The sequence below is a fragment of the Alligator mississippiensis genome, chromosome 5, assembly GCF_030867095.1.
Source record: "Alligator mississippiensis isolate rAllMis1 chromosome 5, rAllMis1, whole genome shotgun sequence".
Taxonomy (NCBI): Eukaryota; Metazoa; Chordata; order Crocodylia; family Alligatoridae; genus Alligator; species Alligator mississippiensis.
The window spans coordinates 186,555,972-186,573,030 of record NC_081828.1 but is presented as its reverse complement, the minus strand read 5'-3'; the positions used below and the strand labels follow the sequence as shown (position 1 = coordinate 186,573,030).

General features: G+C 38.5%; 1 protein-coding gene across 4 annotated transcripts in view; it reads left to right on the top strand.

The window, feature by feature from the left end:
* The window catches only part of C5H10orf67 (chromosome 5 C10orf67 homolog), a 103,393-nt gene extending 87,757 nt beyond the window's left edge, over window positions 1-15,636 (top strand). For 3 of the 4 annotated variants that reach the window (XM_059729079.1, XM_019497760.2, XM_059729077.1), the window contains 4 exons: window positions 1,687-1,774; window positions 3,756-3,836; window positions 6,958-7,063; window positions 10,584-15,636. In XM_059729079.1, the coding sequence (XP_059585062.1) occupies window positions 1,687-1,774; window positions 3,756-3,836; window positions 6,958-7,063; window positions 10,584-10,603 (295 nt within the window). In that variant the 3' untranslated portion in view covers window positions 10,604-15,636. The remainder of the gene's footprint in view (window positions 1-1,686; window positions 1,775-3,755; window positions 3,837-6,957; window positions 7,064-10,583) is intronic. The other variant, XM_019497764.2, reaches the window with a different exon arrangement.
* Window positions 15,637-17,059: the final 1,423 nt, after the last annotated feature.

Genomic DNA, 17,059 nt, shown 5'->3' with positions numbered 1-17,059 from the left:
AAGAGAAGAGAGGGGAGGCAGAGGCTAGGTGGGAAGGGGTATGGAGGGGGAGCAATGAGGGAAGGAGGGGCCTGAAACTGGGAGGGCAGGCAGGAGGCAGAAGTGTAAAGCGGGGGGAGGCATAAGGAGGGGACAAGATGCTTGACACCTCCCCGCCCCTCACTGCCTACCCCACTGCAGCAATGGGGAGATAAATTAAAGATGACTCTCCAATAATTAGATTTATACACAGAAAATTATAAGAAATGTATACTTTTTCCATGTATACAGTCTAATTACTGGGGAGTCATCATAAATTCATTGTAGTCTTAGATTCAAGTAAATGCGGTAGTTTATTTCTTCAATAATATAGGATGCACAGAAGCTTTTTGTTGCTGCTTTCAGCCTAGTTTTTTTTCTTTCCTTTCTCTATTGTTTTCATTTGTGTTCCTTAAAGTCTATAATAGGCCATATCAGTAAAATAAGATGTATTTCATCATCAAATGTTCTTTTTTAATTGTTGTCTTGTCTCATAAAAGAAAAAAACTTAAGATACTAGAAAAAAGAGTTACTATATTTATACTTTTATTCATCATTATACCTTTAATATAAAACACAAAACCATTCTTAGTCTGTCATTTGTAGTCTAAAACAAAATGGAAATTTTGGAATGCAGAACCACTGAGAAGTGGTTACATAATGATTTGAGAAAGAAGGTCAAGAGAGAAAAAATTAGAGGAACTAGATGTTGTATTTGTCTTGGGTTAAGTTGTGCCTGTGTTTGTCCCAGGATTGGCACATATACACATCGCCCTTCCAATCAGGGTTTAGTGAGCAGCTACATACGCTGCTGCTTTTTTGCCTTTGATTTAATTATGCAATCCCAGGACAACTGTTCAGACACACTTCACAATGTTGTGGTACATGCTGTTAGCACTTCTTATTCCAAGAATGCTTTTGGGGGGTTGTCCTTGAATAACAGACATATGTCTGAAAGATTGAACTTTGTCCCAGCATAAAATATTTCCCTCCCAGGACAAATGAAATATCTGTTTGTAATTTGAGTAAATTAGCTAAAAAGTCAATGGATATGAGATTAGAGAGGACAAGCAACTTTTGAAAAGGAGAAATAATAGTTTTGAACTGAGTCCAGAGATGAGGAGGAAGTCACTGAAGGACAACAAATACAGGGGATTGCTCAGTTCTCTTAAATGAGAGAAGCTTAGCTGCAGTATTTTTGAACTCCTGGTCAAAATTTAAAAGAATAGAGTTTTAATATGTAATTTAAAAGAAAAGAGTTGAACTGAAGACCTGAGTTGTGCTGAGTGCTCACCGATTTAAGTGGGATTTTAAAGAACATGTCTTAAAACTCAAGCTTTAATCTTAATAGTCCTACAAAATATATAATTCAAGTAACCAGTCAGTGGCCATGGAATTATAATCCATGTTTTTAAACAATCCAGAAGTTCAGGCTCTCGTAAGGTCTTTGTTTTGTGTACAGCTTAACTCTAGATTAAGTAGCAACCAGTTTCTTATGTCAGAAAAAGGTTACTTTACTTCAAATTTTTCCTAGTTAATATTTTGAAAATCAATAACAATATTTTTAAATTAATTCATTGTAATTATTCAAAAATATATTAAATCACTACATTTTATAATCTCTGCATATTTATGTTTTGAATTAACACATTGTCCCTTTTTTTTTAGCCTCCATGCCATTAAGAATGAGATGTTTCTTAGGCAATCTCTACAGCGTCAGTCAGCATCATTTAACCATGCAACCTTCAGTCAAACAGTATGTAAAGACAACTAGGCAATTGTTTTGTTCCTTTTAGTGGTTTGGGAGAGGATGGGAGGGTTGGAAATTCTTTCAACTTTTTAAATACAGCATAACATCAAACGAATTTGAAAGTAAGCAGTATAAAATTTATGAGGCAGTGCTTGAAATATAGTGTATATTTATCTGCACGTTCACAATCCTGTGTTGCTTACACTAATTATATACATAACTGTAGGTGAAATTCAGGGATGGGTGCTCTTGTTGGGAAGCAAGGTTAGGCAAAGATCATAGTGTCTTGTGCACCACAAATAATGCCATTTTAAAATCTTCAATTAATCTGAGAACTAAGAGCATGACTGTAGTTTGCCCAATGTACCCATATAGGAAAGAACGGGGTGGTAAGGAGCTTCTTTGCTCAGTGAGTTATTTGCATTGTGTCACAACACGTTAAGGAGCAGCAGTCTTCAAGGAGCCATTAAGTCTCCATTAACTTCTTACAGAAGTGGGTGGGATGACAGAGTGAGAAAAGTTTTAATTCTGGCCTTTCCTTCTCCTCCAAAACAGCTGCCATCACAGCTGAGATGTCTTAAGAAGGAAATAATCTAAGTTAGGTAGTGGCACAGATAATTTCGCCTCTGGATCAAAGAAGGACTGAGAGGTTAAATCTTATGAGTCCTTTGAGTCTTAAATTAAATCTTAATTCTCTAAATTTCAGAAGAGTCACAGTTCAATCCTGGGTCCACTCCTGCCCTGGCACAAATACTTACTGCCCTATATTCAAGACAAATTGTATTCTTACAATGTAACTCTAATTGAATAGATACATTCTATTTGGAAAAGCATCTAAGGTGGAAATTTTGGTAAAATAGAACTTGAGAGTTTATTAAACATATTTATTACTTGGCAGTTGAGTTTATCCAGGAAAAAAACAACTTTTATTAGCAGAGGTGCTTGCATTTTGATGTCAGGGCAGTGTTTTGATGGCTTTTTGCTTCAGGTTGGTCACAGCTGTAGTGGGCCACAGTTCTCCTATCTACTAGACTTTTATCACCTGCACAATAGAACTTGACATAACAAAAGAAGTCTATAAAACCTGCAGTTGAATGCTTCCAATTCAAAGACTGTGTCAAAGAGTACTTCTGTTGGATCTAACTTATTTTAACTGCAGATGCCTATCCTAAGGAATAAAGATACACATCCACACTCAGTTGGCTCCAAGGAAATGAGTGAAGTCATAAAATACCCATACATTCCCCTAACTTATAGTTCAAAAGGAAAGTCAGTAAAATCAGTCCAGATTGAGAGGTCAGGCAAGAAGTGATATAGCATTTTAAGACCCAGATAGATAGACAATTTAAGACCTGGGGAGACAAAGGCCTGGCTGTGATGATATGGTTGGGGATGGTCCTGCTTTGAACAAAGGGTTGCACTAGATGACCTCCTGAGGTCCCTTCTAATCCTAATGTTCTATGATTTTATTATTCTAATTCTGATTATACCTGCAAAGGAAAACTATCATCAAGGGAACTACCCCTTTGCTTAAATTTAAGCATGTATTTGAGTGCCTTGCAGAACAGACTTTTAATGCATAAAAGCAGAATATTTGCTGCAGAAAATGTCCATTCGCTACAGAAACAAATTTAGAATGTCTTGATAATGATTAAATTAAATTAAAATATTAATGTTGCATTTACATATTTTTGTATTAATCCATACTTTTTATTGAGTAAGGTCACACCAAATCCAGCTCTGGATATATTCCATTCTCCTAGTTATAAAAGAGTTGTTTTAATTCAACCATATATGAAACTACATATTTTTTAAATATATCTGTTGTCTGTGTCATTATTCTATGTAATCCCTATGTAATCAGATGAATAAGACATACACCATTTCAGTATTGTATTAATGTTACTTACTTATATGCCAGTATATAGGGTCTTGAGCAAAGACTGTTTTAAACATGTTTAATTCGTAGTTGATATGTTACTTGCAGGTTGCTGTTCCTCTGTGTACTGAAACTGGTTCAAGCGAAATGAAGATGGATAGAGGTGGTTTATATGTGCCCTCACGTTTGGTATGCAACCTAATTTTTCACTAAATGTAAATTATGTTCTAAATGTTTCTGTGATTAATGTGCATAGTACAATTTTTGACAGTTTTGAGAAGTATGGAATCAGATTTTATGTAAGAATCAAAAGCTATGATTTGTACAATGAAAGATTGAGCTGCTGATTTTTTTTAATAGCTGCCAATGCTTTATTGTACATATCTGAAAATTCTCTGTACTGATTTGCATGCTAATAGTCCTTTACAAGTGCTGTTTACTTTTACATGAATGCAGGGATTTTTACAATTTTCAGTGTTAAATAGTGACTGTGTAATAGGGTTACTCTTATATTGCATTGTTGTTGTATGCATTTGATAATAAATACAAGATTCTGTTTTAACTATAAGGTATTATTTACAAACAATTCTAAGCTTTTATGATTGGAGATATTGCCTTCTGAGTATGAATTGATATAACTGTCATAAACAGTATGAAATAAGAACTGTATGAGCCTGATAAGGGTCAGCTCTGACTAAACTAGATAGGAATCACGCACTTAATTTGGGACCACAGTAACTATTTTTTGGCAAATGTTTTTGTCAGTTCCATGGGTTTGTTGATTAGACTTCTGGATGACAGATATTTAGACATTACAATTTAAGATGACAGTAAAATAGATGTAGTTAAACAGAGTGAAATGGAATATATTAAGAGCCTGGGACCAGCATAGTATTGAAGTGTAATGAAAATAAAACTTTGTTGATGCCTTTTAAAAAAAATGAAAAAGTAATACCAAACATTTTGTTAGAGTTGTTATATGGAATTCAAGAAATACACATCAAGGTTATAAGAACAACTCTAGCCCTCCATCTAAACATTCAATTTACTTACACAATTTTTTAAAAGAAAAAGAAAAGATTAGCAATAAGTAAAAAAAAAAAGTCTGAATGTTATCCATCTATCACATAGCTTTCTCTCAGAAAGCTGTATATGAAAATATAAACACCTTAATCACATTCATACAGAGATTGTGAACGATCTGTTCTTCCATAGAATTATATCTATTCTACCAAATCAAATAATATAATAAATGTAATAGATGTCTCAGCTAAAATCTTTGGGCACCACTTGTTATACCATCTCATAGCATGGGTAAAAGGTGAAAACATATTATATGAACATCAGACTGGATTTAGGGATGGATATTCCACTATTGGTATCATATTTATCCTTTGGTTTTTCAGATGCAAATATATGCAAATGCACAAATCAGCATTGTACGTTGCATTTCTTGATCTATCAAGAGCTTTTGATGGTATAGATAGAAGTAAACTTCGGGAAAAATTGTTAAATTATGGGGTTGACCCTTCTCTTTTACATATGCTGATAGAATATCATAAAGATACATGGCCCCAAGTTAGGTGGGGCCTGAGAGGGCACACTTACACAGAAATTTCAGATACAAAAAGGAGCTAGACAAGGATATATTTTGGCCCCCTTGCTATTTAAACTTTATATGAATGACATTATTGGAAACATGCAGGATTCTCATTTTCATTCCCCAAAATTACTAGCAACTCCGATCCCTATTTTAAGGTACACAGATGACACCATCATACTGTCAAGAACTCCCATCGGATTACATAGATCAATTACAACTTTTGAGCAGCTTTGTGTACAAAATAACTTAAAGTTAAATTATGCTAAATCCAAAATAATTTTTTGGGGAAGCCATTTGATGAAATACCCATGGAATATGGAGAGAATCAAATTCAAAGTTGTTAAAACCTGTAGGTACCTGGGTGTGATGTTTACAGCTTTTCCATCATGGAAACACCACATTCAGTTGGTTAAAACTAAGGCAGCCCAATCAGCAGTGGCTATAAAGAAATGTTATGAGACCACAGCAGGACAATCAGTCCAAGCTCTCATATTAACATATAAAGCCAAAGTTGCGTCCCAGAACCTGTATGACGCTTATGTATGGGGCTATGCCACCAGTAATGATGTAGACATACCTCAGAATAAGTTTCTTAGGGCTCTTCTAGGTCTTCAACTCCCGCGTCCTTCTTGAGATTAGAGACGGGATTAGATTCCATTTTAACTAATATTGTTATTAGAATGGCAGGATTTTGGTTTAAAATCCTGCCTCTTCTACCGTCTTGCTTGCTCAAATTATGCTATATAGAAGACATCAGTAATCCCCCTTCTCTTCAATCTCCCTGGCTAGCTTTTCTCCCCGCACTTTTGCATTTTCCAGGATGGGACACTATGTCAAAGACAATGAAAGACTCTTCTCCCCCATAGAAAAGGTCCGGGTTTTCCAGAGGTCCAGAGATGTTGCCAGAGAGAATGATTTTGCAGTGGCTAGGACTACTCGCATTGCCTCTCTATATATTCTTTGGAAATTAGATGGGGGGGGGAGGGAGGGGAGTGGCGAAAGGTATTTACAGCTGCATCTCAACAATAAATGGCAAACCTCTTTGACTAGACTTAGGACCAAGCAGATGCCCACAGCTGTTTTGGCTGGTCGTAGACTTTCTATTCCAAGGGCTAAAAGATGTTACCCAGTCTGTCTAGGAGTTTTGGAAGATACTATTCATTATGTTTTAGAATGCCCTCTATATAACGAATGAAGGAGAAAGTATTTATCACCATTCTTGCAGAAATTGGCATACTTTTCAAATAGAGAGAAATTAATATGGTTCCTCGAGCAAACAGATCCATATTTAGTAAACTGTCTTGCAGTTTTTGCTTACAAGGCTGAAGCAATCAGAGCTAAACAACCTTTATTGTTGATATGACCGATAAACTTTATCACTATATTTGTTTTTTACTGTGTTAATTGTGGACTATGCATAACATTTTTATAGATTCATGATCTGATTTATCACCATATTTGTATTGGTTATGTTAATTCTAGGAGTAGGAATAATGCTTTTATAATGATTGGCCCTGTTTTATTATTATATTTGCATTTCTGTTAATTTTGTTTAAATTTATATTATGCCTATATGTCTGTTATGTTGCTATGTTATGTTGTTTTTGGGAGCATGGCTTTCAGCCAGAATCCTTAATAAATTGAATTGGATCGAATCAACTTAATCAGCTTATGCCCAGCCTTAACCAGAAAATGTTCCCCTACTAGCCACAGATACCTTCCCAATCATCTACAGAGAGAAAAGAAAAGAAAGGAGGGGTTACAGATGTTCAGATTACAATTGGAACAGAAATGTACAATTTGTATGAAGATGGTGAGTACAAAATTTGGGGGGGGAAATAATGTACTTTGTTATTTCGTTATGTATTTCTAGCTGCATAGCTTATGGTTCAGTGTGATCCTTTTTATCTCTATATTCTATCTTTGATATGGCATGAATCTGAAATCCAGTTTATCCCATTATCCAATAGTCAGTGGTACATTTTCAGTAACATTTATGAGTACAGGATTCTTAATATGTAAGAACCCTGTATTTAATTCCATCCATACTTTTCTGAAAAGATATACCTGAAAGGCTTACATAGAGTTTTTATGAGCACACTTTTTTATCAGACAAGTGTGAATATGTGATATTTTAAAAGTAATGCAACAGTCTGATGAAAGGCAAAACACTATTCATTAATTCTTTTATAAGCATTAGGAGAATTATGAATTATATTTATTATCTAATTTAACAGTTTGTTTAATGAAATCTCAGGGTCCTTTATCTAGTAAAGCACTTAAGTATGTGCCTAATGGTATACAAGTCAGTACTGTATTTTATCAAATCTAAGACAAAGTTTTTACCCCAGTCAACATAGGAGAGAAAGCCCCTTGTCTTGGATTTCAGTAAAAAGCAGGGTGGCAGGCAGCTGCTGTGGTTCCAGCTCTGACCCCAACCCTAGGCTCAGGATAGGAGTTGGAGCCACAGCCACTGCCAAACTCCACCACTTCTTTGCCCCTTGCAGCTGCTTCTGCCCCCACACCACCTTCCCAACTCCTGCCCTCCCCCTCCTCCCCCCATCACTCTTGTGGCTCTTGCTCTAGTCCACTGCAGCTGGGGACAAGGAACACAGTGTGGCTCCAGGCCCTGACCAGGCAGGCAGCAGTGGTTGGAGCTGTCACCACCACAACCACTGCTGTCTGGGTGGGCATAGGCCAGAGCTGGAGCCGGGGGGGGAGGTGGCAGAAGGGACAAGTGCTGGGGCCAAGGTGCTAGGGAGAAACGGGACGGATCAGGTCACTTGACTCCCTTGCCACCTGCGCCACCACCACCCACCCCCCTTGCTTCTGCTTTCCCTGCTACACTGGTTGAGGTGGGATGAATTTAAGACAGTTTTCCAAAAATTGGATTCTAAACATGGAAAATTATAAATCACAGATATAATATTATTTTCCATTGTCTAGAATCTAACTATTTGGAGGGGTCATCTTAAATTAGAAGTCATCTTGGATTTGGGTAAATATGGTAACACCACTGAAATCCAGAAACTTCACTTGTCTAAACTTAAGCACATGTTTAAATGCTTTGTTGGACCAAAGCCACAGTATGCATATATCTCATTGATAATATGGAAACTGAAACTAGATACCACCCTTACCTTTTGTGAAGATAAATCAGTCATTTGTTTGTTTGGGTTATAGTAGACAAACAAAAAAACTGATTAAAACATTTACATTTGGCAATGTTCTGCTTTTTCATTATGTTTTCATAACTCCACACCATTTCCATCTTTGATGCTCATAAGTGCAGAGAAAACCTACATATGTTTTTGGAAGTTAATCTTGTCAGGTCAATTGTGTAGAAGTGGCATTGCAAGTCTTTTATAGTCTTCCAAGTCAGTAATGTTGCCAACTTGCCTGGGGAACATTACTTTATAGGATCTGCAAAGTACTTACATGAGCGTGCTCATTGTTCTCAGAGCCTTCTAGTCCTGTCACTGAAAACCTCCTGTCTCCTTTGTCGTTTGGGTTGGCATTAGCTATTCTGTGTTATTTACTGAAGTAATACCATTGAGCAAGTTATTACTATGTACCCTGGAGGTAGTAACTCAAAACTGTCGCTTCCCATTTCACATACTACCATGTATTAGGCCTATGAACTGATGCTAAACAGTCAAATAACTAACTTCTTTCTTCATGGCTAATGATCTCTATAGCATGATTTGCAGTATCACTATCCATAAGGATTTTCCTCATGACTGAGGGTAAAGTAAGTGCCAGACTGAAACTAAGAACTGCTGTATTCAAGAGGACTTGAATCTGTGCAGGCTTGAATCTGGCTTCCTTTTTGGTGGTGACTCTCAATCAGGTTTGACCCAGAGAACAATTTCTCTTCCTCCTGGAGGAACTGAGCTCAATATCCCTAGTTCTTAAATTCAGAAATCATTATCCCAGAGGGAATGAAGTCAATTATCCCTGAGCATAAGATCAAGAACCTTTGAGGAATCCTTGTGTACAGACATTTTGCACTGGGTAATGGGGTAAGTTGGTAGGTGCATGTGCGTGTATGTGGGTGTGCATTCCTCTGTAGTTGCAAGTAATTCTCTGTGTGCTACATACGACAGAGATGAAATGCCGGTTAGAGCAAACTGAAACAGCATGCACCAGCAAGGAGTCCAAAAATTTCACTCAGAAAAGAGAATTAGTTTCATGTCTGTTTGAACTTGATCACAGACTGTCTAGCAAGTACAGACATTTCTTAGATACTGATGAAGCAGGAAACTGATGGTCTCCATAGCATCGGTAACATTATTGATCAGTTAGTAACATTATTTATTAGTAAACACCCATTTTTCTATGCAACTCTGCCAACTTTAGAAATTGCTTTTGCCAAAGAGGGAATTTCCTCACTGAGAAACAAGCATAATGCCTTACATATCACATTAGAGGCAAAACTTTCTGAATAGTGGGCCTGGATGCTATTTGTAAAACTGTTAAACGTGCATGAAGTGACATTTGAGTCCACTTAGCACACTCAACAGATAATGTTTAAATGCAAAGAAATAATTGTGAACCTCAGTGAGACACAACTAAATGGAATTTAAAAAAGAGGCATAGGACATTTTGAGAGACTATGGAGCCTCCTCCTCTACCTCTACAGAAGGACTTCTGATCCCCTCTATCTCATGGGACCAATGACAGGTCTCTCCTGCTGCTTCTCACCTGGGACTGACTCCCAAAGCCTTATGACTGGTCTTTTCTTCTTTCTTCCTCCATTCATACACAAATTCTATGCGCTGTTATTACAAAGGGGCGGGGGGTGTGAGGATTGGGGAGATAGATAGCACAGAGCCATGATTCTTTGGCCATCTCTTTTCAATCTCTGACACCGTTCCATCATGCTTGGGGGCTAGCAGGCCTCCCACTGCCATCTTACTTTTTAGCCTTTTCTTTGTCTAAGTAAGAGAGAAGTCAAAGAGTTACATAAGCAAAACATAAAAATAGTCATTCCCAAGTGTAATCAACAAATCAGATGCAGGCTGTTCCCTTTCTTCATTCTTCCACAATCTACATTGTTCTACAAAGAATACCAATACTAATACTAATACCAAGAATATGTAAAACCAAAAGGCAAGCTACATATTTCAGTTTCCCATAGAATATATGTGTATGTATTGAATTCTTCAGTCAGAAGCCATTCTTACTGAGTAGTGACTGAATGAGGTACAAAAACAAAATGGACATTTTTCAAGGTACTAAAATTAAATAATTTAAATGTGGCTATTTAATAATTGAGGAACTACAGTCTGCTGGTTGTAATACTGAGTGGTGTCCACCATTACCTTGTACAGGATCCAAATGTCAATTTTGATTCTACCAGCATTTCTAAGGCACATCATCAACCATGACTAAGTTTTTCCCTAAGTATAACTGAAAAACAAGGCTAGTCTTCCAAAGCTGTTCTACTCATGCTGCTTTGATGCTTTTCAGCGGTCCCATTATGATGGAGCTAGTGATAGCATATGTAGACACTTTGCTTCTGTTGCTGTACTGCTTCAAGGAACAAAGTATTTTTACTCAGCAAGTGAAACTTCCACAAGATTATTATTGTTTACTTGGGAAAAGGCTTCAGACAAATTTTGAAAGTCACAAAGTTGCTGCTTATCACCACAGAACATTTGATGTGCTTCAAAAACTACAAGAACCATGGTGACATTCAAAAGCAAGATAGAAGAAAATGTTGTTTTGCCGGACAACACTATACTTCAAGGCCACTGCCATGAACACATTGAAAATGTGCCCTTACATAGAAAAAAAATCACAAATCCAGCTATATAAAATGAAATAATGGAAAATATACCTCTTAAAATTGTGAAAAATATTTCTGAGTAAAATTTTGGATAATGATGATAATTGAAATATTATGATAATTATGATAAATGAAAAAAACAGCTTCTCCAAAAATAGAGTAAGTGTTTTTGTGACCATGATATCTTGGTGACATGGATATTCATAAATTACACGTTGGATTATGCAATGTAGCTTTTACTTACCAGACGTAATCATATCAATAAGTGGAGCTATAATAGAACATTGAAATGTAAGCATTGACAGCTATTGCAGATATACTATGAAGATCACTAATAGGTAAAGGTTAGTATCAGGGGCTGTGTTTACATGAGATACTGACTGCACAGTTGTTACTGTGCAGTCATTTAGTACTTGCATAACCAAGTACTAAATAACTGCGCAGTAACCGGCAGTAGCATCCCTGCATGGCTTCGAGGAGACGCTATCTGCGCAGTAGCTTGTTACGACTGCGCTGTAGCATCACATCACAGTTCATACCCTACAATGCTACTGTGCAGTATGAATGAGCTATTGCACAGCAGTAATGAGGTACTGCACAGTAAACATGTGGTGTTGACATGGCCAGGCACAGCAGTCAATCTGTAGCGAAAGTAACCACCAACAGCAACTACATTTTGCTATGAACATACTTTACATTTCACAGTACCTTATGAAAAGGTACTAACAGATACTCCTGCTTTTGCTTACAAAAAGGCAACATTAATTTGAAAATCAGATTAACAAAATGCCATATTTCTGGGCATAAAATATGGGGTTTTAAGTACATTACTAGGCACCTGTATCTGTCCAACAAGATGGACCCTCAATGCAGATGCATTGGCATCCATTTCTGAGAGCTTACTTGTGCACTGGGAAACTTGCGAGGTTGTAAATGATGCAGCAGAAGATCTTGATATAGATCAGCTGAATTGGGATATAGCAGCTCAGATGAAAAGTTTAACTTTCTCTTTGGTACTGCAGGAAGCTAAAGTGTTAACCACAGCCTGTCTGTAGGAGGTGGATATTTCAGTAACAGTAACTTTTTCAGCAAACATCTCTTATAATAAAGACAATTTAGTCTATCCAATACAATGAAAACTTCTACTTTATTCTGGTAGCTAATCTACTAGAAAAGTTTAAAATTGGAGAATGTCAAAAAGCCTGAGCTTCCAAGGATGAAAAAGTTCCCAAGAAAATGTAAATAGGGGACACCTAGATTCATCAAAGGAGTTGCATAAGTACATCTACTGGAAGGAATTGATTTATGGTGGCCAATATTCAGCCAAAATTTGAAGAGACTCCAAAACTTCCCAAAAATCTTTACACGTCCATAACAACTGCAGACATAATAGAAATGTAATTTCAAGATACGTCTTGGGTTTATGGTTTCAATTTCATTCATGACCAACTGATTATTAACCTTTATTAATTGCAAGTAAAGTGTCATCTTAATAGAAAGAATGTTTGAAGCCCGTTCATAAATACTTCTCTTCACTCAGCCAAACTGAATGTCAGATGTTCTCCAAAGTGATGAAATTGATAACAACTACTTTGGTGGCACTGACAGCCATTGCTGTACGTGAGAGTAGTTGTAATTATACATGGCTTTAATGCACAATGGAAAAATCATGTGTAGGATTTTATAAGAACACAAGAGCAAAACTGATTACTGACGGCTGACATATTTGGAAGAATTCACAGTAAGACATCCAAAGCGAAGAACGTGATTTGTAACTTTCTGAGATCTGAAAAACTAACTCTTCAGGTTTTAAAAAGTAGTTCTTTAACAAGTACATTTTTGCCCTGACTAAATTTGGTAACTTTTAGCAAAATTAGATAAAAAAGCCTCTGTCTCAAATGCATTTTTCTTTTATTTACTATTGCAGTCCCTAAAGTTCAGGGAGCAAAAGTCATTTCAATCCCCCAATTTTACAGTTGAAGTCTAATTAAAAATACAAGTGGTTTTCAATGTAATTAAGCACTGCCTTTCATAAATAAGCACAAGTGCTTTATTTGACTATAAAGACTGGTTTAAAATTTAGGCGTTGAAAAATCAGGAAAAATTATTATAATTATTACAGTGGAGTCTGACCTCTTGTATAATGCAATCAAATAATTAATAAACACTCATTTTGCAGTGTTGCTGTGCTTGGTTACAGCTTAAAAGTTCTGCCCCACCAGTGACTGTATTCCAGTTTTTAGAGTAATGACTAATTTATCTCTTAACTATTGTACAGTAAGATGAAGAGCACTGCATAATTGAATGTACAGTATAGTGAATAACAACATTAAACAATTTAAGGAGAAATTTCAGAACTATTAAATTATCTCAGCTACAAAGCATCAATCACAAAAAAAGGAAATATAACTATGCCAGAAAGACAGCTATTACCAAGAAATAGCCTATTTGAAATCTCTTGTTTCTGTTATGAAAGTAAATTGATACATCAAAACAAAAAAAGATGTTGCACCAAGGAATTACCGTGAAAAAACTGTTGACTTCAATAGTATCTAAAGCTTAACTATAATTTCATCATATGTAATTGGAAGCATTCCTATTGTACAGATGCAAAATTAAAATCATCATGATCTACAGCATGAAACATGTTTTTCATTAAAATGTATATTTTAGAATGTTCTGCACATTTTTCTGCAAATTAATAGTTCTAAAATTAGGATGATTTCCAATTCGGGTTGACTCTTCAAGAGAAAAGACAGGTAATTTTAGGCAGACACACACATAGACAATCACATATTTATTCTTTTTTTATCACTAGTTCACCCTTTTCTATCTGTGGAGCCATGCTCTGTGTGCCTGATTCCACAGCCACTACAAAGTTTCTATTGGTTTTGGTGGTGCACGATTCAGTCCTTTTGTATTGATCTCCACCCACTTGTTACCTTTCAGCACCATAAACACTGCACATAGTTCATGCATTCTGTCAGCAAAGTAGACCCTCCTAGCAAGAATGGTACTTGGTAACAACCTATCCAGGCTTCAAAAGCCAGTATTCCACATCATTCATAATTAGTGATGGACTTTCATTCATGTTTCAGGGATCTCTCTCTTTTATAGGACTATTCTGCGTGAGTAAGATCCATAGGGCCATATCCAGAAATTTAAATTAATTGTCGTCACTAAGTAATTTTTTCTAGAGAATGACCCATGAAGACAGGGGTGCTCAACCCCCAGCCCACAGAGTCATGTGATCCAGCCCTCAGGGCTTCCCATAGGTCTGGAAATTTGGTGAGGGGAGTGTTGGCAATTAATGCTGCTACCATTCCCCCACTGCTAGATTTCCAAGCCCCACAGGCCAGATAACTAGATTCCACTAGCATACAGGGAGTTGGGACCAAGACAGCAGGGCCCAGTCCAATGCACATGGGGCTGGATCTGAGGCTAGGACTGGAGATGCAGGACTGATCCTGCATGCACAGGGTTGGGGCTAGGGCAGTAGGGATCCAATTAGGTACACATAGGGACAAGGCTGGAGCAGAGGGCCCTAATGTGGCATGCCAGGGCTGGGACTGGGGTGGCAGGCCTGATCCAGCATAGTGCTGGGGCTGGGGCCACATCTGCAATATAGTGTGCAGGATTGGGCCCACAGAATGGATCTGGCCGATAAGCCAATCCCACACCACTCATCTGGCCAATGGGGCCAAAAGAACTGCTTGGGCACTACCGCATTAAGATAACTGTAAAGTCAGTGTGACCAGTGCTGCATTGGTTTGGCAGCTTGGACTTCAGTCAGATGAATAATGTAACTGCTCTCAGAGACTAATATTTTGATATTTGGAAAATGAAGAAGCAATAATGTTCTAACAATTATGCTTTAATCTAACAATAAGATAGTAAATATCTATATTGAACAAGAATACACCAAAGGAATAGATATATGAGAAGATTTTTTGATTTCAAAAGCATTAAAGCTCTGCATTATGGACATTATATTTAAATAAACTAGATCATTAGATAAATTTGCAGTAGTAAGTATAGTGAAAGAGAATATTTGTCAGCATTTAAAAGTTTGCATAAGCAGGGATAAGACATTCATAAGTAAAATTTGCAAGGATATTTTTTCTATGTCTTGTTTAACAGTGATAAAATTGGGTAGCTAAGAACATCTTTACCTTCCATTGTATGACATGTACTGGAGTTGATTTTATGTACTCAAGAAGACTTTTCTCACAGTCTGGTATTTGGATACTATTGACTTTGTAATCTCTGGACACATTCTTAATGAGTAGAAAAGACATGAATCTCAAAGATAAAAACTCAGAATAACAGTGATTCTTTAGGACTTGTCAGCAAGAGAAAGCGCAAACATAAATATCTGATTTACAGAAGCAACACAAATTATTCTGCTAGATTACATTGTTTGTTTCTGTTTCAAATTACTCTGTCAATCCAGGATGAAGGGGTTAAGAGGTCAGTTTAAAAAGTGGTTGAAAGGGCAAGGAATTTTTCATAAATTTCAAATCTATATTTGTAAAAGTATTTTAGATACATAAAACCACTGTTTCCCTGTCCGAATAAAAGACTTATCCTGTTTCTGTTAACACCAGTTCAATATCTCTATTAATGTTTATAGGAGTAGGATCCTTGCATGTTGAACTAAAACCAAGTAGGCAAGTTTGCTGTTGGATGTTTCTGATGACTGTTACATTCCTGGAATTTATTATTTTTTAAGCTTTCACTGTAAAGGTTTGCTTGTTTTCCTCTTGGGGGGACAGGGAGAAACATTGAAAACTATGTAGACTTGGGGAAACAGATGTAAGGAAGAGGACCTTTCAAAATTGGAATCTGAGTAGGTTAATGTACTTGTAAATGCCCAAGCACAGGAGGAAAGTATGGCCATCTTCAGGGTTGGAATTAATTATACTTTGACTCTTGGAGGAGAGTGGGGGTCTGCAAAAACAATTAAACCAGTTTATTGGAAGGAGCAGTCACATCGGAGGAAACCCGCCCCCCCCTTATGATTTTCAGATCTTGGGGGGGGAGGGGGCTCTAGTCTCTTATGGGGGGCTCACCACCCCACCCCCCTCAACCCTGGTTATCTTGTGCCTAACTAGAAGCTCGGGGCTGCTGGGAATTTCTGCTAGCCATGGGGCTGTGCCCTAAGCCCTACAACAATCACATCCGCGCACACACACATACACTAGGGGGCAGATCCTGCGAGGTGCTTTAGCACCCTCTGAAAAGTTTTCCGAGTGCTCCAGGCCCTTGAAATCCAAGGGTTTGATCCTTCACCGACTTCAGTCAAACCTCTCCCGTTGACTTCAGCGGGTATGGGATCGGGGCCCCTTGGAGATGCTCGGCCTCCTTAAGACTGGGCCTTACCGATGTATTAGTACATTCTTGAGCGCTTGGGAGACATGTCATGTTTGCTTATTTTGTGTTTCTTCCCCGGCCCTTCCTTCCTACACACAGCGCCCGGCGAGAAGCTCTGCGGGGCCGGGGCGTGTGGAGTGAACTTGCTCTTTCTTGGCTGAACCCTGCAGTCAAGTGCGAGGAGCGGACAGCTGCCGGCCGTCTGCCCTCCCCACGCCGCCCCGCAGTGCAGCTGTCCGCACCTCTCGTGAGCCGCACCCCGGGGTGTCCCCGGGGGGCCGACAGGAGCTGCCGCCAGCACTGCCCCAGCCGGATCCCTGCCGTAAGGCCGCTAGCCAGGGCACGCGTGTAGTGCCGGACCTGCCCGCGCCCTCACACGCGGGGTAGCTGGCGTTATCCCTCGTGCAGGACCCGGGGGTGAAGTGTGGAGGGGGCTGAGGATCTCCGCACGGCGCTGGAAGGCAGCAGCGCGGCCAGAGCCCCTTCCCGGCCCGGATACCGCAACCCCCTTGGTCCCCGCGCCCGCGGCTGGCAGCACCCACCTCGGCCCCGCGCGGCCCAGCCGGCCCGGGGCAGCACAGAGCGCCGCGGGGGGAGGCGCAGCGCAGCGCAGCCCTTGGAAAGCAGGCTCCGGGCCCTGGCCCG